Source organism: Manacus candei, unplaced genomic scaffold (assembly GCF_025592945.1).
Source record: "Manacus candei isolate 608988 ecotype Guabito, Panama unplaced genomic scaffold, ASM2559294v1 h1tg000014l, whole genome shotgun sequence".
NCBI classification, from domain to species: Eukaryota; Metazoa; Chordata; class Aves; order Passeriformes; family Pipridae; genus Manacus; species Manacus candei.
Genome location: NW_026138062.1, coordinates 18,977,470 through 19,004,838, shown reverse-complemented (window position 1 = coordinate 19,004,838; position 27,369 = coordinate 18,977,470). Strand labels below are relative to the sequence as shown.

Genomic DNA, 27,369 nt, shown 5'->3' with positions numbered 1-27,369 from the left:
TACATCCATTTCTGCATCCCTACATCACCCACAGCATTCAGAACGGGGGCTATAACAAACATAGTGAATATTGATAACATGGCTATAGAAGCCCACCTGTGCCTATTTCACATTTTTATTTCTCTACAGAAAAATATCCAATAAATGTTTTACCATGAGCTGCTGATCTAGAATGTTTTGCAGACAGCAGGTATTTTCAATACTTACATTTGAAAGCTTATTTATCTCCAGACCAGTTTGGAATGAAATTGTTTCTCATTATTTTCAGCTGGTGTGTTATTTTGTGGCATTTCACCTAGAAAGCTCCCTTAGCATTTTATTATAGTATAAAGCATGATGCAACTAATGTAAGCCATGTGGTACAATGTTATCTGCCTTGAGGAGGGCAGGCGGTTAACACAGATATTCAAAAACCCTTGTTAAAAGAAATCTTCATAGCGAGAAATAATCTTACTGGTCTGGATGGGCTGTATCAGTCTCACCTCCTTTACTTGAAACATGAGGTGAAGTGCTGTCTTTCTCAAAATTGTGCCTAAAATCAATCAGATTTTAAGAGCAGCTTTAATATATACTTCCTTTCTTTTATTGGACGTACTGTTACAGCCCATAAAAATTTGGGGTCAAGAACTCACTTCCTTAAAATATGCCAAATGGGATTAATCTTGAACTTCCAAGAAGTAAATATTAGGTGGAAACTGATGTTTATTTATTTCGTATGGAGGGCATCGGAATTCTCACTGGTAGCTTGTTGTTCACATAATTTAAATCACTGTGGGATTTTATTGCCTGTCACTCACTGTGGGTTTGTTTCAGTAAATGCAAAATGACAAATGTTAATATAGTTTTTAAACAAAAAGGAAAACCAATTTAGAAAGAGACTCAACCTCCAAATGATTCCCTGTCCCATTTTTTTCTGTGTGCCCCAGTAAGTCCTTTCTTCTCCAAAATGAGCACTGGGAGTACAAACACATCTTGCCACATGAAGTCAGTATTGCCAAATGTGTTTGACTCAAGGGCGTGAGGCTTTGGGAAGCAGTGGCTGGCTATGCCTTCCTGCCAGTTTCCTGCTCCGCTGCTTTCTTAACTTGAGAGGCTGGTTTTACAGGCCAGCAGGCTGCAGCACTTGTGGGGCAAAGTACATGCCACAGCTCAGAAAAGTTGCTGGTGCTGCTTTGGAGCACATTGACTCCAGTGCCTGTGCGCTCAGCAGGCAGGAAGTCCCAGGAGACCAACTCATCCCTGCATCTCCCTGTCTCCCTCCAGATGCAGAGCCCAGCTCCTGAGCACCCTGGCAGCAGATGGTGACGGCTTGGTGTCACAATGTGCAGGAACAGCAGCAGAGATGTACATGTGCCCTGAGTGAAGGCTCTGGTACTGGACACAAGCAGATAACAACCGTGGTGTGGTGGAACTAAGGCAAAAGTCAGCTGGTCAGCTGGTAAGAAACATGGCTTATTCATATGCCTTTCTTGAAGGATGAGGTGAGCGATACCAGCAGGACAGTACTGTATTTGTAAATGTGCTTGTCAGCTTGTTTAGAGTGTATTTGAACACCAACATTTTTACAGTGCATAAAGAACTTCCCCAAGGAAATGAAGATCTGGCCTTCAATATTTAGAAGTATAACTGTGTTTGGTAATCAAGGGTTAATTCAGCTTCTGCCTTCCTTGAATGTGCATTTTTTCACTGGGGAGGCCAAGTATTTAGGACCCTCCCATACTGGAAGCAAAATTGTGCTCAGCATGCCTAAACATGCTTGTTGCTTGCAGGATTTTGACTTTATTTCCTTGAACAGTAGCAGCAGAGACATTTTGTCTGGGAACCATGTTAGTAGAACAGGAATACAACCACTCCCATCCGTTTCACAAAGGCAGAAAGAAAATTATGGTCACTGACTTGTTTTATTCTCTAGCTCAGAGCTTCATTCACAAAATACAACTGTCTCTCATTAGCCCTGCAAAGTACATCTACTGGCTGCAGACAAGTATGTTTCAGAAAGGTTCTCTGATATGCCAAATTTGTGGGAGAGAGGGCAGCTCTCTCCTGTTGTGGCAGCACATAATACAACAATGTAATACCACATGACTAATCAGTTCTCAGAAAAATAATTCGTCTTCACCCTGTTAGTAAAACCACTGGGACTTGCTTCTCCATTGTCACAAGCTTTGTGGAGGCATTTGCACCTGTGAAAACCAATGAAAAAAAGTAGTTATTATGTGGGCTGGGGTAGATTTGGTAATGTCTCTGTGCAGCTTGCACAGAAGTAAATGATGGTGCAGGACTGGAAAATCAAGGTTTGTTTATTGAAAGCAGTCCTTCCACTCCCAGGGTCAGGCCTGTGGTTTGGAAGATGATACAGACGAAGTCTCAGATGAAAAACAGGTTGTGCTTGTACTTTTGAAATCTTCATTATAATGTGTGCTTGTGAGGATCGACATTCCGTAGGAAGTCCTCTGTTTTATACAGTTAATCTGACACTTGGCAAATCATAGAAGAAATTACATATGAAAATTAGTTTGGTTCCTTGTTGTTCTATTTACTTTGGAGGTCACTTCTCCTTTCCTCTTTATAAGCAAAACCCACCAGGGCAGAGCTTTGATCTATAGGCAGTCACAAACCTCATTAAAACTGACAGGCACTCTGGCCATGCTTTGTTCAGGAAGGAGCAATTAAGTTCTTTCAGGGCATAAGATAGCTAAAACCTAGAAACCGCTGCCCACGGTACAGGGCTACATAGGCAAGTGCTAAGATGAGCTGACTCGTATGAGCAAGCACCAATTTGGAGAAAGTCAGAGAGACTTTTCTAGGGACTGCTTGCGAACGCAGCAGCTAGAGCACAGATTGGTTGCAGCTGTGTTTGCCTGTGTGCATGTCTGAGACCGGAAACACCACGCAAGAGCCAGCAGACAGTGGGAGAAGCAGTGGTGTATGGCCCTGAGAAAAAGCCAAGGGACAGCTTCTGGGCAAGCATCCTGGCTAGAGCAGCAAACTTGGACTGCCGCTCAGTACTCCCTCCCATTTGCTTCCTCTGCGTGCAAGGAAATGGGACGTGGCTGTACATTCTTTGTAAATAAATAAGATTTTGCTAAGGAGCTAACTGAAATCGTCATCGATCCCCTCCACCCCCCTCTGCAGGAAAATTTGGTAAAGTGCTGAATATTAGTTAGCTGTGTGGTCAAAGTTCCATAAGTAAAACTAGAGAACTTCTTATTACTGCTAAAATAGTCACCAGAGACCCTGCAGATATCAAAGCAGTCTCTGAAATTCAGACCTCAAAACAGTAGTTGATAATTTCAATCGCTGATGATCCTTCATGGATTTTAATGCCTGGTATTTCTACAACACATATTAAAAGTAGCTTTTATGGAACAATAACAAGAAATTGCTTTCTCTGATCCCTCATTTGGAATGTTTAATGAAGTCCAGATGTATCTGTTGAAAAGAAAGGTAGTCAGATGTGATATAGCTATGAAATGTTTATATGTTAGTAAGGTATTTGATACACAGAGCTGTTTTGAATAGTTTCTTTATTTGTGTTATTTTACAGTGTCTTCTTATTGTGCTGCTATTGGCATCAAAGCTCTTGCAGATTTATGTTCATTTTTAGGTACCCACAGCAACTACATTGTCTACCTCAAATTGAGGGTATGCTCCCCCCAGCACAGCTGAATAAAGCAGCGTCCTTCCAGAAGTCTCTGTCCTGACACTGGAGTGTACTGTCTGTGTGCTCTGATACCTCTGTAACAGGACATGAAGCCTTAGCCTCCTTCAGTGGGAAGTAAAAGGCAGGTTCACAGCCAAGAATAAGACTGTAAAATTCCCTCAACTCACCTCCTTTCCTTGGAGTTTCACCCTAGGAGACACTTGAAATCTGACAGGTCTTCGGTAGCATGGCTTCAGAGGTGCCTTACTGATGGGGAATACAAACTTGGGAGAAAGAGAAGGCAGCTTTTAATTCCAGCTACATTTATCAATCAGTTCTTCTCCAGCACAGCAGAGCAGGTACCTGGGGCCTGGAATGAGCAGCTGGTGTGGGCAAAGGGCAAGGCTGTGTTGCTTTTGGCAGTAGCGCTGGCAATAGCTGGCTGGAAGCATTTGGGAAATTATGGCCTGTGGGGACACTTCTGGTTTATGTGTATGCAGGCTGCCACCAAAACAGGCCCTCTTTCTGGCTCATCCTGGTGTTTGTTTGGCCGTGGGATCAGCTGGCTGCCAAAATTGATCCTCCTGAAAACTTTTTTTTTTTTTGGTAAACTGGATTAGCTTTCAGCTCTGTTGGCAAGTGTATCTGGCCTAACATGTGGCTGCACAAATGTTGGAGCCAGCAGAGAGGAGGCATCAGGAAAGCATGACTAAGGGAAGGGGAAAGGATGGAATGATCACTTTTGCCAGTAGCACAGTCTCATCTTGGCTTAACCTGGCAAGAATCTGCCTGTCAGGGTAGAATTACCTGTTACAGCTTGAGTCACGTTAATGGCTTGCTTCCATGGAAAGGGAAAAATCTTGTTCCTCTTTTCCCTACTCCTCTGATGTTAGACCTGATGATTGTCTAATCTTGCACTGAACTGGTTTAACTCGTTGAATCAGCAGAAAACTCACCTTGGGAAAGAAAAGGGAATAGCGTTCTGCTTGGCTTAGTGGGTAGAATCAGCTCAGTGGAGCAGCTGTGGAGCCTGGCAAAGCTGGTCCAGGCAAGGAGAGCAGGAGCTGTCAGCTCTAAAGTTGCTGACTGAACCACAGCACAGAGCTTCAGTCTCAGAAATATCCTGTTACAACACTTACTAGAAGAGCTGTGATCTGGGTTCTCTGTAATTTAAAGATGACAATAGGCAATATCACTTTGTCTTACAACAAACATGGTGTTTGTCTTGAAAAGCTGGAAGTTGACACTATTTTATAATTCATTCCAAATTCCTGCCCCTGTATTTTCAACGCTCCCATGGCTAAGTGACATTTATCCTAACACTTCCCTTCAAGCTGGGCCTCTCCTTTGAGCTTAGCTTTCGCTTGGGTTTGTTTCTGTATTAGATAGGGAAATACTGCCACAGATATACTAATGCTCTTTTCCATCAGCCAGAACTTTTCTCTGAAGTTTCAACAAATGGCCTTTGATGCTGCTGTGGGAAGACACTGTGCTCTCAAATGCAGGAATGCAAGCTTATAAACAAGCTGCTATTGAAACTGCTGCTATTGAAGCAACAAAGAGTTCAGAGGAGGACACTTAAGTATGGTGCTGGCTAGACAGTGTTTCTGTGCACCAAGCACAGAAATCCTGTGCTGTGTTTGCCCAGAAGTTTAAGCTTTCATCTTTGACAGAAGAAATCCCAGACCATTTTATAGGTGCACCTAATGAAGAGGAGATATCCCAGGTGGGCAGGTGTCTGCTCTTACATTCATACAGCTCCTTCTTCATTTACCAGGAGACAGAGTAGGACCAGCCCAAAGAATTATGGAGAATAAAATGTACTTTAAAAAAAATCAGGAAAAAAGTTATATATGAAATATATGAACTTAATAATGAGTGAGAAATCTAAAATGCCATGTTGTTGTTAGTCTTTAACCTTATGATTAATCCTTAACCATAAAATTACAGAGAAGATTAGTAAAACTCAGGAATTCTTGATATAAAAGTGGCTGTTAGGAAGGTGTAGACAAGGGATTACTCGGCAAACATAAGTGTGCAAGCATTGGGATGCAAACTTGAATGCAATTTGGGTGGCTGAGGAATGGATTGAGCTATCACTTTTCAGAAACTATCTGGAATTACTTGTTTTTAATAAACGGCAAATAAGATGCTGGACAGTTAAGAAGGCATAAGGAGGACACTGAAATGTGCCTGAAGGTCTTGATTGCTTTTGTGTAGCAACTCTACGTCCTGGGGCCGGTCTCCAGTAGATAGTGGGTGAAATGCCCAAGTGTGTGAGCCCTCTGAAGGAGATTTTCAAAAATGCTTGTCCTTGGTCAAACTGTTCCCAGTGAGTCCAGCTGAGCAGGCAGGCCAGCTTGGGTGGAGGCAGCAAGGAGGGAAGTGAGGAGGAGATCTTCTTCTGGCTGCAGTAAACTGGGGAAGCATAGCCTCGGCATGTTATTGAATGGCTTTTAAGATATGGATTCCTAAATAATCAGAAGAAAGATGTCAGATGCACAAGGAAGCTTTATTTGATAGAAGTACAGTCTGGCCTGTGATGTCACTTGTGCGGGTAGTCATTGAGGGGAATGCTCTCCCCTGTGCTGATGAGTGATGTGACTGCAGTGGGTGCAGAGTAGGGGAGTGAAGGGATGCAGCAGGCAAAGTACATGCATTTTGGAACAGTTTTGATGTAGACTTTGTCACAAAGTCCAACTTGAAAGTAAGTTCAGTTTGGCTTTGATGTGAGACCTGTTATATTGACTGAGAACTAACGGAAGGACTGCAAAAAAGATACAAATCAAAAAGGTTCTCTGCAGTTTCAGTACTTTCAGACACAGTTTTGTAGTCCTGTAACTAGAAGGTCCTCCCCAGGTGGAGGTGGGATCCCTCCTGCTCCCTCTCCCTGGGGCTGGTCAGAAGACCTGCAGAGGTTTGACAGGCCACATTACTCTCCAACAGATTCACCGGCAGGAAATGGTACAACCAGTGCGTTAAAGCAAAAAGAAATGAGTCTCCGTCCTATTACGAAGCACATAAGGAAATCTGTCTGAAGTAATTGTTATTTTAATAAGTGCTTTCAGGAGGTGGAAGATGCTCAGCGGGATTGCCACCCAGCAGCGCCCTTCCTTAGGCTGTGCAACGTGTGCCTGTGAGAAGCATCCTGAAGTCTAATTAGAGAGTTAATAAACATCTGACACCCGTATATATCTCGGCGGAGGAACAGGCTGCAGCCTCGGCAAGCGGCATCTCCCCGCCAGCCCCCTCTCCTGGCAGCCCCGGGGGCTTTCCGCGCCGCTCGCGGGCAAGCCAAGGGGGAAGAGCCGCAGCAGCTCCTGCCCCGGGGCTGGATCGGCGGCCTTGGGCCAAGGTGGGTGGAACGGCGGGGCAGCAGCTCCCGACCGATCGCTCCCGGGGGCCGGAGAGGGCCGGGCGGGCGGAGCGGCGGGCCCGGAAGAGGGGGAGCGGCGCCGGGCGGGGCGGGGGCCCGAGGCGGCCGCTGCCCCACGCTGTCCGCGACCCCGGCCGGCCGTGGTGAGTAGTGGGGCCCGGGGAAGGCAGGACGGGCGGGCGCGGCCGGGGGCGCGCAGGCCGCGGCTTTGTGAGAGCGGCGGCAGCGCCCGGCCCGGGGCCGCGCCGCGATCGCGGCCGGTCCCGCTCGCAGCCGCCCCCCCCGAGCCCCGCTGTGTTTGTCGGACCCCCAGGGCCGCCCCCCTCGGCTGCGGCGCCGGCGGAGCACTGGGAGCCCCAGGGAGGGCAGGGCCGGCGGCCGGCTGGAGCACCATGGTTAAGGGGGATTCCCCGATGGGATCGGAGGGGGTGTAACCAGAAGCAGCGAGGGAACCTCTGCCTGGTCAGAGGCACGGGGAGGTAAGCGCGGGCAGCCCCGCGCTCGGCACGTTGTCAAGCCCTGTGGGTGAAGCGGTGTTCGTGGGACTGTAGCTGCACTCCTGTTTCTCCAGGCCTTTCTCGCTCTCTTGAAACTGCACTGAACCGAAATTGCTTATTTCTCCAGGCCTCTCTAGCTTTCTAGAGGCTGCACGCATTGGATCTGCCTGGTGCTCCTGGAAAAATTTTTGGCCGTGAAATAACACTTAACATGCCATTGCAGGAAACTTGTAATTCAGGACTTGTCTTTCTGTTTTGTTTGAAGCTTGGTGAAATTTTGGTTTTGCTTTCAGTATGCTGCTGGCTGATAAACCCGACTTCTGTGCTGAGAAGCATACTAAATTAATTTCTCTTTGGAGCGTGGGAAAAAGCTACTGTGGTTGGGTTTGCATTTATGGTTTGATGTGTTTTGCCATTCTTTTTCCTAATGATAAAACTGTGCAAATTGCTCTTTCTGATGGATGACATCTGTTGGGTTTGTACCCAGAGATGCTTTAGGTTTATGTGCTACAAGTGGGGAATTCCAGGGCCGTCCAAACCTGGATCAGAAGTTACACAGAGAAGTTCCCAATGGAGAAGTTGAAATGTTGCTGTAGTTCTTCACACAAATACCAGGTTGCTAAGGGATGTGTCAATCCACAGACAATTTATTCTCTGAAATGTATGTCCTAAAGAAGATGGAAGTTCATCTGACCCAACCAGTCGTGCAAGTCTTCACTACTTTGGGTTTGGTGTTGTTGGGGGTGGGGGGAAGCTCATAAACTTACCTTTTTTTTTTTTTTTAATCCAGCGTTTTTAATAATGTTGTATAAAGGTGTTGAAATTCGGTTATATTTATAAAGCATAATTATTTAATTGGATAAGTGGAGTTGGAGTGCAACAGGACAGTTTTATTTGGATCATGAAGCCTTTCTGTGTATGTTTTTTGTATTTTTTAGTAGTGCGAAAGTCTTCAGTGTTTGTCCTGCACTTTTGATGGGATCTGTTGTAGTAAGCATTTTCTGCAGTGGTTTGCAGTCCTTGCTGTCAGGCATTCAAAGCTGCTTTTCCAACTCCCTAACTGGGATGTAAAGTCCTCCCTGGTAAAGGAGATGAACCAGAGCAAATACTTTCTGCACTGTGAATTTCCATTTACTAAAAGATGGAGAAGTGTCATTTTGGTTTTGTAGTTATTATCCTCTTAACACATGAGCAAAACTGATCTTTGTGCTGCTAAAGCTGTGGCTAAAAGCTGTGACTACAAGTTGGAAAGAGAGGGGTATTCATGAAGAGGAAGACTCGAGTATATGGACAAAATCATCATCTTCCTGTGATCCCATTATTTTTAGCAGTCGGAAGAAGATGGAATAGAAACGTTGCTTGTTTGAGCATCAAGAGGTGCTTCAAAACCAGATTCTTCTCGCAGAAAATGAGGTTTCTGAGTGGGACCTGTGGGCTTACAGGAAACAACCTTAAGTGGTAAATGGAGTCATTAGACCTTTTATCTGGGGCTTTGTCCCTCCTCCTGGTGGTGGCTTCTTCTGCCTGATGACCTTAGTCCTGAGTAGGAAAGCTGGCAACTTTTTCAAAGTCTCCTTTTTCTAACAAGCACAGAGAATACCCCTGTGGAGGGCCAGGCACAAGCATGTAAGCTTGTTTGTCTCAAACATTCTACCTGTTGTGCTGTGACAGGAAAGTCACAGCAGTTTGAAGGGAGAGTCCCACGGAGGCAGGGCAGCGCTGCTCTGAGCCGACTTCCCTTTCGTTCCCAGACTTGCAAGTCAGCCTGGAGACTTGGGCTCAGTGTGCCTCCGGCAAAAGAAGGGTCAGTTCCCGGGCATCTCACTAAAGGGGGCTCCTGGACCACCACAGACCCCCAACCTCTCAGTTCCTCATTTCCTTACTCGTTTCCTGGAGGGCTTGAAAGGGCTCACTGCGCATGCGCAAACAGTAGCACGTGGCGCGAAAAGTAAGGGCACCTAAACTAGGGAAACTGTAAAAGGAAGTGGATCGGCCCTGAGCTTCTGCTGACCCCGGATCTGGACCATCTACGGTGGCAGGACCGACGTGGGATCTTTTCCCTTCACTTTCTCTCTTTTCCATACTCATTCTCTCCTCTCTTGTTTTGTCCTGGCAAGTGTGGCAATCGTATTCTACCTCTTACTCCCTATGGAAGTTCACTGCGAGAATTGGGAGCTTGTTAGCTAACACTCCTACGCCTAAATAGTGGGCTAGTTCTTGGAGTTAAGGTGGCTATATAACAAAGGATCAGAGTTCCCTGACTCTGGACTGGTGTCTTTGTTCAGCCCTATGAGAATTTATAATGAAGATCGTGCCCGCTTCTGGGTCATGACAACCCCTCCTCCTCACTTGAAAAGCGTGGGAGGTTTGCTTATGCCTCTCAAGAATGGCTTTTAATGTAAAGTCTCACTGGAACTATTGGGCCTTTTGTGAAAGAAAGTCAGGACTGACCTCGCCTTTCTTCTCTGTAGTGAACTGAACTTTCTTTGGATCAGTGGTATTGATTTTATTGCTCTTCTTGTCCTGTGCAGCATGGATCTTCCTTTGCAGCTCTCCTCTTGGCTCCCACATTTTCTATTTTATATTTCTTTGAGGGGACAGAAACTTTAGTATTTACATCAAAACTTATTAAGAGCTCATACACATGCCTTGTAGTCACAGCAATATTTGATGCACTTTTTTGTGATACATCTTTCAATTTATAAAAGGAATTTTATTATGTATGTATGAATACGTGCTGTATAATATGGAAGGAATTTATGCAGGGGAAGCATCTTTCTAATTATAGCTCAAAACTAAATGTTTGAGAGCTTTGGCTAATACAAACTGTCACCCATTTTGGCATTTATTAGCTTTTTGTTTTCTAAGAGCGTGCTGTAAGCTACAAGGTGTCTGCATCTGAGAACTTGTCTTTGGTTAGAGGCAAGGGAAGGGCATGCGCTGGGTCCCTTTACTGAGACTTTCCAGTTGGAAGGATTACATGATAAACCTTCCTGTATGTCTTCTCCACAGAAAGAAATTGCTGAGGCATGGATGCTGATGGTGGAGAGAATGGAATTGGAAATAGTGATTGCAGATGAGTAAAAATGGTTAACAGTTTTGTTTCATGATGGATTATCAAGGATTATTGGCAGCTGTTATTTGAAGTATTTTAACTTCATGCTGAATAGCTCAACAGTAACACAGTCCCTTGGTTATTTAAAAATACTGCAGGAGCAAGAGAAAACTTAATTTTTAAAGTGAGTGGTGACTCTCCTTTGGCCTTGCAAGTAGAGCAAAGAAACACATCAGACATTCTGTATCAGCAGAAATACTGAAACTGAGCTTTTTCAGTCACTTTTAGTATTGTCTACAGTAGCAGTGCGTGGGGTTTGAAACTGGAAACTTTGGATGAGTTAAGCAAGTATGGAGTAATCAAATCTTAGCAGGGCATGTTGGCTGGGTATCTTTTGTGCAAATCTGGTTTCTCTGTATTGTATCAGTGAGGAAAGATGCAAGTCTTGAACTGTTATTATGAGTATGTGAATTATTTTCTTTCAGAGTCCTTGGTGGGATTGGCAAGCCGTTTTTTTCCAGTTTTTCTAGTTGAAAGTGCAAAAAAAAATGTTCTGTTTGAACACTGCACCATTCTTGTGCCTGCCATCTGCTGGCCAGATACCACAGCTATGGGGGACTGGCTGCAAAAACCCAGCTGAGGCTCTGTCTTAAGGATACTGGAGAAAAAAAACAGATCCTTTTCTCACCAAGACGTTTCTCAGATGGAGATCGGTTTTTGCATAGCCTCCCTGAGGGAGACATAAGTTTTGTAAGTTCTGTTACCATCTTTCTTCTCTTTCCTAGGATATGATGGAACTCCTAGAGGAAGATCTCACCTGTCCCATTTGCTGTAGCCTGTTCGATGATCCTCGAGTCCTGCCCTGTTCCCACAATTTCTGCAGAAAGTGTCTGGAAGGAATTCTTGAGGGAAATGTGCGGAACGTGCTTTGGAGGCCGTCTCCTTTCAAGTGCCCCACATGCAGGAAGGAGACTCCTGTTGCTGGAGTCAACAGCTTGCAGGTCAACTATTCCCTGAAAGGTATCGTGGAGAAGTACAACAAAATCAAAGTAACTCCAAAAATGCCTGTGTGCAAAGTGCACAGCGGACAGCCCCTTAACATTTTTTGCCGGACAGACATGCAGCTGATCTGTGGTGTTTGTGCCACCCGTGGTGACCACACAAAGCACGTTTTCTGTTCCATTGAAGAAGCTTACTCCCAGGAGAAGCGGGCTTTTGAAACCCTGTTTCAGGGCTTTGAAACTTGGCGTTGTGGAGATGCCCTCTCACGGTTGGATACCTTGGAAACCAGTAAGAGGAAAGCTCTGCAGATGCTGACCAAAGATTCTGACAAAGTGAAAGAGTTCTTTGAGAAGCTGCAGCACACGCTGGAGCAGAAGAGAAATGAGATTCTTTCCGACTTTGAGACCATGAAGCTTGCAGTGATGCAGGCCTATGATCCAGAGATCAATAAACTGAACACAATTCTGCAAGAGCAGCGGATGGCTTTTAACATTGCAGAGGCCTTCAAAGATGTGTCTGAACCCATTATATTTCTGCAACAGATGCAGGAGTTCAGGGAAAAAATCAAGGTGCTCAAAGAAACCCCTTTACCTTGTTCCACTGTGGACATCAGCCCCACAATGAAGAGCTTCGACACCAGCCAGTGGAATGGAATAAAACTAGTTGATGTGGACAAACTTTCTTTGCCTCAGGAAAACAATGCTGGCAAATTCAAGATTTCCTCAGTCTTTTCGCGCAGATTTATACTGAACTGTCTTATTTTCTTTACAATTATCTTGTCCTATTTGGCAGATAACGTGGAGATAGCAGATCATGCAGTCTTTTACTGGGAACAGATGACAGATGGAGCTTCACTTTTAAGAGAAAAGTGTAAAAACTATACGTTGGTTGTACTGGATAATGTTGCAGAGTTTGTGTGCAAATATAAACTGTTGTGAAATCCCTGCTGAAATATAAGAACTAAGAGAGATCTGGGGAAGAAAATATAGAACTTCTTAAAATAATTGGTCCTTTAAGACTTCTCGTGAAAACATTCAAAGATTCAAAATGTTGCCAAAACATTCATACTGTTCACATAGTTTGAGCACTGATAAACCAGAAGATGAAACGGGGCTTTGAAAAACACTTAACTTCTGGATTCTTCTTTCAGTCGTGATTATGGGAATATTATTCACTGTAAATCATTTTTCTTACCAAAATACAGGGCTGAACTGTGTACTTAGTTCAATGTTAATGTAATTGTAGAATAAGATAAAAGATCTTAGTTTAAAATATATTTTTTTCTAACTTGGAGGTCATTTGGTAAGAGGAAGAGCAGTTGTGGTTGAGGTCGGTGCTGTATTGACAGGCTTGCTGAGGGCTGCCCTTCCTCTACAAAATGCAGCATGTGTCATTCACAGTCTAGAGCCACTTTGTGTCTGACAATGTATTTCACTTCTCACTGAAATAGCTGTTTGGTGGGGGTTTTTTTGTATAACCAAATGTTGTAATTATCTTGTGCATTCAAATTATGCGTTCTATACAAAAATGTGTCTTTCAGGGCAAGCGTAAGTTCTAGAGGTAACGAGAAATCACTTGAGGTTGATAAGAACAAGCTGCAAGATAGTATGTACTTCGCAGATAGTACGTACTTTGCAGTTTACTTTTCCAGCATGGAATTGTTGGGGTAACTGAGCTGTTTTCTGAGATCCATGTTTCTCTGAAGCCCCACTTTCTTAAAAAGTGGCCTTAATGTAAACAGTTTAGTGCAGTGAAAGGCACACAGGGGTCTGCCTCAGGAAGGCAGCTTGAGCTTTAGCCCTGCAGAGGTGGCAGGTAGAGCAGTTTCTCTCCTGTCTCTCTCTTTCTCCCCTGATCGTAATTCCAAAAGCCAGGAAAAATGATTGGATGATTCCTTGAACAAGTTGTGTCATGTAACAAGTGTATGGATATCGCTGATCTTTGAAGTGCTTTAGCACTGGAACTTAGATAGGTTCTTCTGCTGTTACTGTATTTTTGTGTATCTTGTTTCAGGAGTTAATTGAATTTTCTGGGTGTATTGACTTGGCCTTAGGATGACAGTGATTTAAAGTGAACCTTAAGCTTGAGTTCTCTGAAGTGCCCTTCTTTAGGAGCATACAATACTGAAATGTCTTGCTTGAAGCACATCTAACCTCTTTTTGCAGTGGTCTTATGAACAGCAGTGTATGGAATGAACTATTGAGTTGACATTTACAGAAAACAAACCCAACGTGTGCCATATTTTGGGAATAGTCATTTGCCTCTCTGAAGGTTTAATAAGTTGTGATGGTCTATTCACTGTATTCCAGTAGTCCTTTCAAGCTGTTCATTTCAAAAATAAAACATTAAATTCCAGGAATCAAAGTTTCCAAGCAACCAAACCCGGCAAACAAAACTATTGTACATGATATTTACGTCTTTGTTGCCTGGGAATCCTGTTGCTGCTCCACACCTCACTCTAAACACTTGCAAAACCCACTCACTGGTTCTTGCAGCTGCAGCTGCCTTGCAGTTTAGGAAAGATCAGGTCACAAACATGTAGATCAGAGAGTTGTGATTCCTGAGTGGCTGAGGCAGCGATGAGTAATCAAGAGGTGGTCGTTCTGAGCGTGGGAGGTGTGAGATATGTAACCCGCGCTTCTACCTTGCAGCAGTTCCCTGAGTCCAGGCTGGCACGGATGTTGAACCATGATGACGGGGAATTCAAACTGGTGAATGGGGAATTTTTTGTGGACAGAGATGGAGCTTTGTTTAGTCACATCATGGACTTCTTGAGGACTCTACAGGTCTCCTTACCAACTGATTTCTCAGACTATCAGAGGCTGCGGAGAGAAGCAGAATTCTATGGACTCCACCCCCTGGCTGACCTCTTGAGCCAGGAACACTTGCTAAAGCCGAGGCTGGAGATCTTGGAAGTGCGTTTTTCTCTCCAAGAAATGCAGGCCTTTTTCCGGATCTTTGGTTCCTGCAGTACCACCGTGGAGGCACTAGCTGAGCAGATCACTGTGTTTACAGGGCAGCAGTCAGGACAGAGCTGGAGCAGCCCTTTTCCTTCTCAGAAAACACTCGTTCCACTCCCTTTGGAAAGGCCTTCTCATCACGACGTGGTTTTTCAGTGTGGTACTGAGTACTCTGCTGGGGACCAGTTTGTGGCGAGGTACTCTCCTAGTGTGACTTCTCGTTATGGCGATGTCTTTGTGACTTCTGGTTCGGGTAGCACACCCTATGTGCTAGCAAAGCTCGTTTTAAAGAAACTGAGAGAAAAGAATTATGTTTCCTTGTTTCTGCTAGTTTGATGTTATCTTTTTCTAGTTTTGAAACACCTGGTTTAATTTCTGTTACACTGATTTGCCTGTTCTTCAGCTTTCTAAAATATTGCTGATGTTTGTTTATGAGTTCTCTTGGGTCTTTCTGTCTGCCCTTTCCTCCTCACTTGCTTTAAAATTTCACAGCATCAATTACCTTTTAGAGGACATGAAGAACAGAGTAAAATGAAGCAAAGGAGACAAAGTAAAGGAGCGCAGTACTGGGGGGAAGCCTAAAATCTCCACTAGCTCATGGTCCAAAAGGCTTTCATATGGAAAAGAGGAAAAAGAGAATGTCTAAACAGGGTTAAAAACATCAGTGAAACCAAGATAGCATTTCAGGGACTGGAGAGCTTTTGTAGAGCCTTTTACTGGGGGAAGGGAGAAGGGGTAGATTATTAACTATATGCTACATAGTGGGTTTTCTTTGAATTCAGAGCCAGGTTCTGTTTTTATTAAGATTACTGTATATCAGTAACTTTTGTGATAGCAGTATCATATTCTAATGACAACTTACATTTTTAAACAAGCTTTTGCTGGATGTCTCTACTGTATGGAGGCATGTTCTTGCTATATATGAAAATGTAACCTAATTTGTCCTCTGTGGCTGTTAGAACATCTGGAATTTTATGGAAATTTCATTGAAATAGTTCCAAAAGGGTTATTCTATCTGACTATATGAACCAACACAGCAGTTTTTTGATTATTTTTAAAAGAAAATAAACTTTTCCTTTCTTCCAGCTTTCTTTGGCTAAGCAAGTAGAATTAAAACTACTCTGCATTCATGAAGCAGCATGTATTTGTGTGCCAAACCTTAACTTTGTAATGTATTACTAATTTTAGTGGACTAACAATTGGTTGAGTAGGTTATGGCAACTTAAATAGTGAGGAAAATATTTCTGTTTGTTTCTTTTATTTCTTCAGACTTGGTAAAAATTTTCCTCTGCAGATCAATAGAAAAGCTTATCTTGAGTGATGAAACAAGTCAAGTTTGATTATGTTGATTGCTGAATTTCTGTCTTAATCTTTGTGGTGACATGGATTCTCTTGCCTTTTTTTGTGCTTTCCCCAAATATTTGGTGTACTTCCCTGTGACCTGTGAAACAGTTTCACCCCTGTCAGCTTATATATTTTGTAATAGTATCTTTACCTGGCTTCTCTTCCTCAAAATGTCTGGGTAGATTCTTACACTGTACTTTATATCAAGTAGAATTTTATGCAATGTGAAAATGATTTTCATACTTGTTGCCCCAAGACCTGCTGTACCAGGTAACTTTGCAATAAATGTCACTGTTTGTAGAGAGAGATCCCGTGTGCTGGAAAGTGATGCTCTTGGGGTGAACGGGGATTCACTGACCATCATTTACTCTTACCTGAAAAACAGTTGCGGCATTAAATAGAGCCTGCCACTCCCCTCTCCTCCATTAAGTGAAACCAGATGGAGGTTGTCACAGCTATTTTCTTAAGAAAGTAAGTTTTGGGAGAGGATAGGAAGGGTGTCTGAAAGAGAAGTGCTTCTTCCTTTACATGTAATTGGATGAACTGAGAATTACTGCTAATGAAGGAAGGAGTTCAGTTGTCCTTAAAGGAGTTAAAAAATATCCAGAACCTTGGTTGCTGTAAACACGTGCAGCTGTGCTGACCTGCACTGTCAAGAAGTGTTAATGTGTGTTGTAACTGCCTTTTTTTGTTTTCTGATTTTAGGTATGTTTCCATAAAGCCTGATAATAGGAAGCTGATTAATGGTACTAATGTGCTAGGCCTGCTGTTTCACACTTTACTCAAAGATGGATTTCGTCTCATAAGTGCCAGGACAGTGGCCAGTGAAGAAAAGGTTGAATGCTACAGTTTTGAAAGGATGAAGAGGCCATCAGGCCTTACTGTCACGGTGAACCAAACCCCAGGGAGCTCTGGGGTAGCACAGGCAAGGAGAGGCCAAATGCAGAAGGGGAAATAAAGGCTTTTCCTTTCATCTTTTGAGGTGGAAGAAGGGTGTGTCAGCGCTAGCGGCATTTTTTTGTTGGCTTGTTTGAAACTGCAACTATTGAGGGAAGTAACAAACAAGCAATTTTTTTTTTTCAAGTACTCGGAAAAAAATTGCTTTCCTGCCTTTCACTGCTCCACCCTCTTCAACTCTAAATAAAAGAACCACAGATTAAATACTGGGTTTGTGGACCAGATTCCAGCATTTTCAAGGGTTGTTTTTGTTTTTCTCTGTGGCTAAGATTTACATAGGGACTCGAAAAGCATCAGCTATTTCTTCTTGAAAATAATTTTTATATTCTGTGCTAATCTGTAAGATTTTAAAAACATTGTAATACATGAAGAAATAACACCTTGACATAACTGTCATCCCAACAGTTTGGAGAAGTGGGTGGAGGAGGAATTCAAACCTCAATGATTGATGATTGCTCCTCCTTCTCACCGAATCTCTTGCAATTAGCTGAGAGTAGAGTAAGGGGAAGATCCGAGTTGTACTGCTGTGTGGCTTTGTGAAGCCATCGCCGGGCTCTGTGAAATAACACATTACTGTCTCTTGTAGAATACTCCTCTGTCCTCCTCCGACTCCGAAGGCATTAAGCGGTTCTTCAGTGCTGAGAATTAAATGATAAAGGTCTTTGTGAGCAAAGGGTCAGCTAATTTCTAGAGCTTTAACCATAAAAAGGATGAGAATGCGATAACCAGTCCTTCAGATGGAAGAGTTAGTACAGTTTTAAATAAAATAGTACAAAGGATTTCTTAATGCTTGTTAAATGCAACACAGTTAGAAGGAAGGCTTGGCAGCAGTGGCTTTAAAATGTTGGGAATCTTAGCCCTGTACAAAGATTTGTAAAGATGCCAAAATTAGCTCAGGTACTGGGAGAGGTAAGTTAACAAGGCTTTATAAATTAAGAATCTTTTGCCTTCCCTTCAAGACAGGGAAAGAAGATAGTGGTAAATTCAGGGATCAATTATTTGCATCTCGCTTTTGTTGTTGGTAAAACACCATCTTTCCAAAGCTATACACAGCCCAGTAGAGCTTGTTTGGGCTATCTTGGCTGACCATAGAATCACAGAATATGCTGAGTTTGAAGGGACCCCTCAGGGTCATCAAGTCCAATTCCTGCCGCTGTGCAGGACACCCCAAGGATCCCACCATGTCCCTGACAGCATTGTCCAAATGCTTCTGCCTGCAGAACTCTGTCAGGCTTGGTGCTGTGACCACTGCCCTGGGGAGCCTGTTTCAGTGCCCATCCACTCTCTGGGTGAAGAACCTTTTCCTGATATTTAACCTAAACTTCCCCCGACTCAGCTTCATGCCGTTCCCTCAGGTCCTGTCACTGGTCACCACAGAGAAGAGATCAGGGCCTGCCCCTCCTCTTCCTCTCATGAAGTAGACTGCAATGAGGTGTCCCCTCAGGCTCCTCCAGGCTGAACAGACCAAGTTCCTCGCATGACTTCCCCTCAAGGCGCTTCACCATCTTCACTGCCCTCTTTTGGACACTCTCTAATATCTTAATATCTTTCTTATATTGTGGTGCCCAGAACTGCACACAATATTCAAGGTGAGACTGATTAGGTCTGGCTTTTCATTAGCTTTAAAATGTGAATGCATTTAAAATGTGAATTTGCAACACTTAATAATGAGGGTGGGTGGTAGGACTTGCCCATATATTTCTTGCCCTGAGGAGTTTCAATTAAATGGATCTTCCCAGACTGGTAGCACCACTGTCAGATGTCTCTTTTCTTGGGCTATCACTGTAGGGCATTTTAGCTTGACAAGTTCAGAAGTTCAGTGGAAACAGTGAGGTCCTCTTTGCTTGTTTTAGAGCTTTCTGTGTTGAGATTATGGGACTACATCTCCTAAGATGCTTATGGGTTATATAATGTAATAAATTTTGAGGAATGTAAGAGTGAATGCTTTCACTTCAAATGGGACTTTTTTTGTCAATAATGTCAATATGTTAATATTTGTCTTGAAGTAAGACATTTCTTACAGTGAGAACCATCATTCACTGGAACAACCTCCCCACAGATGCAGTGGAGTCTCCAAATGCTGGAAATTTTGAAGAGGATGCTAAATGATTCCATCGGGGCTCCCTTCCCCATGAAAGGCTGGACCAGATGATCTTTTGAATTCCCTTCCAGCCTGGCCTGTTCTATGATTCTGTGGAGACCTTCTCTGAAGGTCTGCGTCAGAAAGCCTGTCGTGGTGGGCTTTGAAGTCAGCCTGCTGATGGCAGCATTCAGGTGACACAGCTGTGTGGGTGACTGTCCCCACAGGTTGCTCTGCTACAGAGGTGACACTCCTTGTATGAAAACAATAATGTTGAGTATTGAGTGAGTCATTGACTGTGAATATTGTTGGTGGAGAAACTTGCCAATAATAATGAGAAACACAAGACAAAAAGTGATAACTTTTTCTGGAAAAAGTTAAAAAAATAGACTTGAGGCTGTATTTAGACACCGTGCCCTAAATGATCGATGATAGTAGCGATGTAAACTAAGTGAGACTAGTTTCTGAACCTCTCATAGTAACAGTTACACTATTTCATCTACCACAAGAATACTGACTTTATTTTCCTTGCTGTAGCAGCCACTAGGAAAATTGAGTTTTGGATTACTTTTTTTATAAATAAAGTGAAAGAAAATATGAAATATTTCCATTTTTAAAAAGCCCTGGAGTTTTAACCTATGGCATCACCCATGGTCCATGGCTTTGGCAAAATGAATATTTGGTACAACCATTTCAGTAACAACTTACGATGGGCTAATGCTGAACACTTTTTTGTTCCCCTCAGGGATTAATTTTTATTCAGCACAAACATCATTCTATGAATGCATTATTTCGGCTCTGGAAAACTATACCAGTGCAATTTCCTGTCATATAAAGGACTGTATGTGCTTTACCTCGACCTTGGGTAATGGCATACTGCGAGACTGCACGTCTTTTTGAAGTGAAACACATGACTGTCAGCTAGCTTGGATTCCCAGAGTTCTCCTAGCATTTACTCTTACTTAGCAATGAACTGTGAATTGTCACCTTCTGTCACTTGTGTGCCTGCAGAGAACATGACTAGGCTCTTATACAACACTTCCATTTTGTTGTTGTTGTTTTTTTTAACTGAGAGTCGCTTAAATAAGTTTGAGAGCATGTGTGTGAAGAACCTCATAGAAATGTGTTGTGACCTATACTAGTAGGATAACTATGACTTTAATTGAAGATGAATTGAATTAATTAATTTAACTGAAGCTGGTTCTTCAATGGAGTGCACCTTCCTGGATTTCTTTTTACAGAAAATGAAAGCAGTGATGGTAGAGCTACAGGTGTTGTGTAGCTTCAAGCTACAAATAAATAACAGTAATCATGGAGGAAGGGGTGAAATTATGTTCATTTGCAGACAAGTTAATATAGAAGTAGCATCGATTTACTAGGAGGATCAGCTGGCCTCCACCTTGCGTGATCATTTATGCTACTGCAAAGCATTGCTGAGCCAGGATGACAGTTTTTCTGTGCCCTCTTTGAAGTGGTATGCAGTGTAACCTGCTGGCACTAGGGCAGGAATTTAGTAGTGGCCAGTGTTGTTACTGCACTTTCTGTTCTGAGGTCCCAAAAAGCAGGGATGCAGCAGAGAGCAGACCATGTGGTATGCACTCAGCAGAGCGGTTCACACTGGTACATTTGCAGAGAAGGGAACAGCTGTACAAGTAGAAGTGAGTTTGGCTGATGGGAACTACAAGTCTGAGCGATTCTAAAAGCCTCTTGGTCAAAACCAGATTATATGCTGAATGTATTGTGAAATACGTTTTTGTTCTTTGAGTATTGATTTCAATATGACAGTTCATGGGGGTTTTTGTTTCTTTGGGAAGTGCAGTCAGTGCATTCTTACAGGTTCTGCAGCCAGTGTTCATGTGAATGTATAATTGATTAAGAATAGATGTTTAAATAAAGCTATTAAAATTGATACTATAGACTGAGATACTCTTTAGATTAAGACCGATCTCTTTGCTCTGGCCACAGCACTGGGAAATTTTCCCCTTAACTAAATAATTCCAAACCACTGACTTTCATGGAAATAGTAGAAGACTACTCCTTAAGATGCTGTATATGAGGAATAATAGCCACAGGGTGAAAGAATGATGCTGGAGTAATTGTATCACGCCCAGGGGTAGTTACTTCTGTTAACTTTGGAGAAACTTTTCTGCACACTGGGCTGTTCTTACTTTCTACCTGTTTTGGTTGTTTTCTAGCTTTCCAACACTCAACAGTAACTCCTTTAATCTGAGCAGAGCAAGGCTGATGTGCTTTTATCTGTCTCTGAAGTGGATAAGTCTAAGGTATATTCCAATTCAGTACCAGAAAGCCACCAAAGTGGATCAGAAGCCCTGTCTGAGTCCACAACGAAACATTCATAACTTTGAATATTTTTTTTTTTTTAAATTTGTTCTCAGATTGCTGGAAAGTGTTACTGAATATTCACTGAGAAACAAGCTGGGAGTTATCCAAGAGGAGAAGGGAGGCTCATTGCTTCTTACTCCTTCTCTCTGATTTGTGCTGAACCATTGCCAGGCTTTAACTTTACAAGGTTTATTTTTATCGATTTTCAACAATAAACAGAGGGAGTATCTTCAGTAAAAGATTTACAGTGCATCATGAGGAAATAAAACTCCCTACCAAATATTATATTGATCTATTCCCAGATGCTACTGAAACAGCAAATAAAAGCTCAAATGAAGTCCAGTGATGGAGAACTTCCTCTCTTTAGTGACAGATGCATATGACTGTTATGTCTTCAGAAAACAATAAAAAGGAAGGGAATGACTCTGCTTCTTTGACCATATCTTCAACAGCCCAGTTAAATCTGTCAACTCAATGTAATCCACATAAATAACAAATTTGGGAACCAAAGGAACTGCTAGTGTGTCTGAAGATTCCCATTCTTTGAAGCTGCCTCTCCTGCTGCAGTCAGGCCATAATTAGTCACAGAAGGCCTTGTTGTGACTAGCAAATGGATGGACCAACAATGATTTGAATAGTCTGGTTCTGGCTGGAGATATGCCTGGAGCCCTGAATATTCTCAAATGGGTGGGTGAAATGTAAATCACTAGTCATCATATAAAATACAAATAAATCTGACTTCTATTTAAAAAAAAAAAAAAAGGGAATGTCAGTTTTCTAGACCGTCATGTAGTTTCTGCTGAAATAACACCCTGAAGTGTGATCTGATGTGTAAATTTTTCCAAGAATCCTTCCTCCATTTCTACTCTGTTTTCATTCTAATGGAATGGTTCAATAATTGGTAGCTTCTTTCTGGTCAGAAGGATAATGAATGTAGCCCTAAAGGTTGGAAACAGTAATGTGTACAAGTCTGCTGAAGAAAATTAATTTAGGGCTTTGCTTTCTAAGCAAGTTACTGTTACAGCAGTCAGCTGAGTGCTTGCTGAAACTGTGAAGAATTAAACATTGCAACATTGTTCCATCCTGATTCTCCACTGGAAAAAAAAAAGGCAATAGATGGGAAACATCAAGTCTGGGGTTTTACTAGTACTTTGGAGTCAAGAACTGAGTTTTCTTTGAATTTCAAAGGCAGTTTGTAGCTTTCATTGAGGGCCTTCTGAAAAGACTGGTTTATGGTTTTTGGTTTTGTTCCCCAGTGATATCTAAACTGAGTAATAAAATAATTGCTGACATACCGGTTTATTTGCAATGTTGTATTCAACAATAAACAGAAGGCATGCTCATCCTTCTATCCTTTAATCTTCTTTTTTTTAATATGCCTTCAGCCCACTCCTCAGCCTGGTACTGGTGGAACAGAGGAAAAGGCTACGTGATGAGGGCAGGCAGAGATCCACAGAAGGTGGCCAACTCACTTCTTTCCTATTACAAAGAGGGTGTTAAGGAATAAAATTAGGCTGGAAAGAGTCACAGCTTTTTTGGGACCAAAGAGACACAACTTATTGTATTGAAGGCAGGACAGTTAACAGAACTGTCAGAAATTTCAATTCCACTGGATAAGGAAAAGCAGATCTCATAGAGGTGAATGAACGGGTGGGTGATAGCTGCTATTTGAATGTGGAAATGGCACAGAATAATCTAGACAGGAGACTTAAATGTGCATGAGACTATAGGGACTTTTTATTTTTTCCAATGTGTTAGGTTAATGCATCTGCAGAACATCTTACATCAATCGTTTGCATACCTGAAGAAGAGAATTTTTCTCTAGGAGGTAATTTCTGCATATGTGCTGTGAAGTGAAACATTGCAGGATCCAGACATCAGATGGATTAATCATGTTGATACCCCACATCTGCAAACAGAAGCTAAGCTTTCAGAGGTCAAATAGACAAACCCTGAAGATCAGAATAACAGCACTGTTTTGGCAGCACTGGGGTGATAAGCCTGCTGGATACTTACTGGATATTTCCTGTTGGTGGACTTTGTTTCAATTCCAGTTGCAGTATGGTGAGCACTAACCCTATTAGTAAGTTCCTAATTTTCCATAAATTGGAAATGTATCTCCTGGAACAGACTGGTTTACATTGTTTTCCCCATTTGCAACTTGATCCTTAAACCATATAATATTCCTTTGCTACCTATGATCATTCAAAACATTATCTTCTGAAGATGGCTCAGTAAACTGTGGATCTCTGGAACACATTAATAGCTTAAATGATTAACTATGGCCACGTCAGGAATGTAAATAAAAAATTGTATCTGCATGGCCCTTAATTTAACTGAGATACTACTCCCATCTTGATTAGGCCAATGGTGCTTTCTGCTTTATGGAGTTTTCTTTGACATTTGAAGTGTGATAGTGTAATCTAGAATTCCCTGGTGTCCATACGCAGTCCCCAAATCTCTGTGGATACATTTGGAAGAAGGATGGACAAAAGGCGATCCATTTGCAAGACTCACCTTTCAGAGATTCCCTGCAGAACTTGGCTGGAAAATGCACTCACAGGCACAGGAACATTTGTGTGACTCCTCTGTTGGTTACAGTTTGTATTCATAAGCTGTGCTGTAGCAGTGTCTTGTGGATGGTTACTGAAAGTCAGACCCACAGAATCATAGACTGGTTTGGGTCAGAAGAGATCCTGGAGATCATCTAATTCCAGCCTCCCTGCCATGGGCAAGACACCTTCCACCAGACCAGGTTGCTCAAGCCCCATCTAACCTGTCCTTGAACAGTTCCAGGGATGGGGCATCCACAGCTTCTCTGGACAACCTGTCCCAGTGCCTCACTGTCCTCTGACTCATGACCCATGCTCTCACTGAGCTCCTGAGGTAGGCTCTGAGACTGAATAGAAAAGCTGATCATGTGAAGTCACAGAAGGCTAGTGGAACATCAGGTGGCTGTGGTTTGGATCATCTCTATTCTTTGGAGATGATCTTCTTGGTCTACCCTCAACACCAAGATAAAGCCATGGAGGATCCGTGAAGGATCTAATGCCAGTTCTTAGATCACGTATGAAGTGTTCAGGACAGGCATATGTGAGTTTTTGCTCTTCTGAAACAAGTGGTGACAAGCATACAGGTCTACTGGAGGCAAAGCCTTGCGCTGCTTTCCCAGAGGGCATGAAGGTCTGCATGGTTGGAAAACCTGTTCTCTGTGATGCCTGTGCTTGGAAACTGGTGTTTACTTGTCTTGGAGATCTAACAACTGTGTGTACAACCTTGTCTATAAAAAGAGAATGCAAAGCCTGTGCTTCAGAAAACCCATAAAGAAATAGTTTATATTTATAAAGATGTCTGTCTCCAGAAATGTTGTTACTGCCATCAATGCTCTCTTCTGCACCATATCTAAATTCCTCTCTAGATGTCTGTGGCAATTCTTACAATTTTAAATTAGTATGTGCAATATGAATTAATCATATGCTATTTGAGACTCATTTTCAGAAGGTAGCTCCTTCTGCAGCAGAGATAAAACTTCAGTTTCCTTTTGCTCTAGTTATCAGTATTTGCTGTTATTGGAGGCAGCTTTCACGGAATGAATTTGGTTGGAAAGGACCTCTGAGATCATCAAGTCCAACCTATGACCAACCAAACACCACCATGTCAACTAGACCATGGCACTGAGTGCCTCATTCAGTCTTCTCTTAAACACCTCCACGGACAGCAACTCCACCACCTCCCTGGGCAGTCCATTCCCATATCTAATCACTCTTTTGAGAAGAAATTCCTCCTAATGTCCAACCTAAACCTCCCCTGGGTACAGTCTGAGGCCATTTCCTCTTGTTCTGTTGCTGGCTGCCTGGGACAACACAGAAGTTCTCTACAATTACCTGAAAGGAGGTTGTAGCAAAGTGGGGGTCAGTCTTTTCTTGTGCATAAAGATGCTGCATCACGTCGGCTTTGCAAGAAATGCATGCTAAACACTCAGGATTTTCTGCTTGCAAAGGCATAGGATTGTGAAAACCCTTCTTGTCTGGCCCCAAAGTTATCCTATGTATTGGGATAGCAGAATAAGCAAGCAGAACAAGCAAGCAGAAGTGTTGAAGGATTTACTCGCTGAGCCAAAAAAGCCTGTAAGTAGTTAACAAGTGCTTAGCCTTGCTGAACATTCATAACACTGCCATCCGAAAGTGATTCGACCTTGCCATAAATAATTTTGGTGTCATTGTTACTGATAATTTCTGCTCTAGAATCATGGCTGCCAAGGGATCCAAGAACTGTAGACGACGTACCAGGAAAATTCCAATTCTGCATCACTGGACTGCCTGGTGTTCCCAGGTTTGAGCTATGCTTAACTTCCTCAGAATTTATGTAGAAGAAAATCAGGATCCCTTTTGCAAATGTTCTGTTCCTTGTCACCCTCTAATCAAGGTCTAGCCATGTTAGGAGACTTGTTGACAGCCTACGACAAGAAGTGGGAAAGGCAAAAAGTTCTGGTCTTTCTCAAGTGTTTCTGCTCAGGCAAACTAGAACCAGAGGCCAGGTGTCTGCCTGTATCACTTGTGACATCTTGAGGCAAGATATTTTGCTTGCTCAGCCTTCTTAGAAGATTCATGTGATGCTCATCAAGTCAAGTAAAATGTATCTTATGCAGATAGTCTTTAATGACACCACTACATCACACAGTAAGTGTCTGAACACCAGGGAGGTTGTGCTCATTCATGGGGTATGCATTGACAAGGAATTCTTCATAGGCTAAAGCAGTTTCTCCAGCCAAAGAGAAAATAAAAACCCAACAAACCAGAAGTGCTAGTTTCTAAACTAAACCACATCTTAACATCTATTTAAATGTTAATATAAATTAGTGAATAAGAAAACACTAATAAAGATTAGTGAAAAAGAAAATTGCTACTATCATTGGCTAATGAAAAGCTCTCTTTGTAGCCACTGGTAGTCCAAAAAATGAGGGGTGGCAGGATTAACACTGCTCTTGCACAAGGAAACAGTTGTTGCTTTCACGAGTGCTGCTGAACAGCGCTGTCCCACTCAAAGAGTTCCAGATGCACAGGTACGAATGGCTGCAAGCAGCGCCTGTGTATCAATGCACAGCAGACACAGACAGACACGAGAATTCCAAGTACTTTTAAAGATAATAGAATTCAGAAGGGCTTTTTTTGGCTTTATCTGTGTAATACCAAGAGGCAGATGAAAGAAAATTACAAAAGTAAGGAAGCACAATATAAATTATTTAGTTTCAACATACAGGGTGACAAAGAAATTCCTATCTCAAGGATAAGCCTTATGGGGATTCAGAGTAGTTTCCTCAGGCCTAAGTGTCTCAAAAGAGCCTGTTGGCAGCCTGAGAAACTCAAACACTATATATTACCAGGACCAGGTGCTATTTTTAAAAGAACTCTGCAATAAATATGAAAAAAACCCCAACAAAACCAAAAACGGAGATACAGTTAGGATTTTGTTAATTACCATTAAAAATGTCCACTGCTCTGGAAAACTGCTCACAGCTAAACTGCAGCCTCTAAAAGCTGCAGTTTCAGATGAAACTGAGATACATTCATAGAGTAAGGCAGTGCCTTTCTCAGGCTGCTTTATGCCTGAGTAAGCATAAAATAGTGGGATCACAATGTAAGAGCTCTGCAAGTTACCTGTATGTTCTAAGCTACTAGAATTGCTCAAACAAAATAAAAATTAAAGATACTCCAAGGACCATGAGGAAGTCCTAAAGTTTAATCCCGATTTAGAAATGGAGTATGTAACCACTCCTCATAAGAGGAAGAATGTAGTAATTTTTCTGAGCATGAGAAGTTATTTGAATCTTCTTCAACCTAGAACAGGCTCTTACCTATGCTGCTAATTTGTGTGGTGTGGAGAATTGTAAACTCTCCTGTAAAACAAACAAACAAAACCCCCCTGAAACTCAAAAAGCTTCTTCAAATATAACAAAAAGAAAACATTTTGAGGTAGATTGCAGGAGAGAAGAGGTGAATCCCCTTGCTGGCTGTTGAACAGCCATGCAGTTGCTCCCTGCTTTCTGTCTTCAGCAGATTTAGAGAATGTAGGAGCATAAAGCAGTTTAAAGCCACCTTTACTGGTGCTCTCT

General features: G+C 42.5%; 2 protein-coding genes and 1 long non-coding RNA gene across 4 annotated transcripts in view; 2 read left to right on the top strand and 1 right to left on the bottom strand.

The window, feature by feature from the left end:
* The first annotated feature begins 1,309 nt into the window (after positions 1–1,309).
* On the top strand, positions 1,310–12,526 carry TRIM13 (tripartite motif containing 13). 2 transcript variants are annotated; one of them, XM_051779327.1, is made up of 2 exons: positions 1,310–1,438; positions 11,357–12,526. In XM_051779327.1, exon 2 carries the CDS (start codon positions 11,360–11,362, stop codon positions 12,509–12,511), a length of 1,152 nt encoding a protein of 383 aa, XP_051635287.1. In that variant the 5' UTR covers positions 1,310–1,438; positions 11,357–11,359; the 3' UTR covers positions 12,512–12,526. The 2 variants fall into 2 exon arrangements, with proteins under 2 accessions (XP_051635287.1, XP_051635289.1); XM_051779329.1 differs by lacking the exon at positions 1,310–1,438 and adding an exon at positions 7,086–7,162.
* Positions 12,527–13,620: 1,094 nt separating this feature from the next.
* Positions 13,621–17,613, top strand: KCNRG (potassium channel regulator). Its single transcript, XM_051779344.1, has 2 exons — positions 13,621–14,730; positions 16,583–17,613. The coding sequence occupies exons 1-2, from the start codon at positions 14,153–14,155 to the stop codon at positions 16,833–16,835; spliced, it is 831 nt and encodes a 276-aa protein (XP_051635304.1). The 5' UTR covers positions 13,621–14,152; the 3' UTR covers positions 16,836–17,613.
* The window catches only part of LOC127467404 (uncharacterized), an 89,761-nt gene continuing 79,818 nt past the window's right edge, over positions 17,427–27,369 (bottom strand). The window contains exon 8 of the long non-coding RNA XR_007903114.1: positions 17,427–17,472. This is a non-coding gene — a long non-coding RNA (uncharacterized LOC127467404). The remainder of the gene's footprint in view (positions 17,473–27,369) is intronic.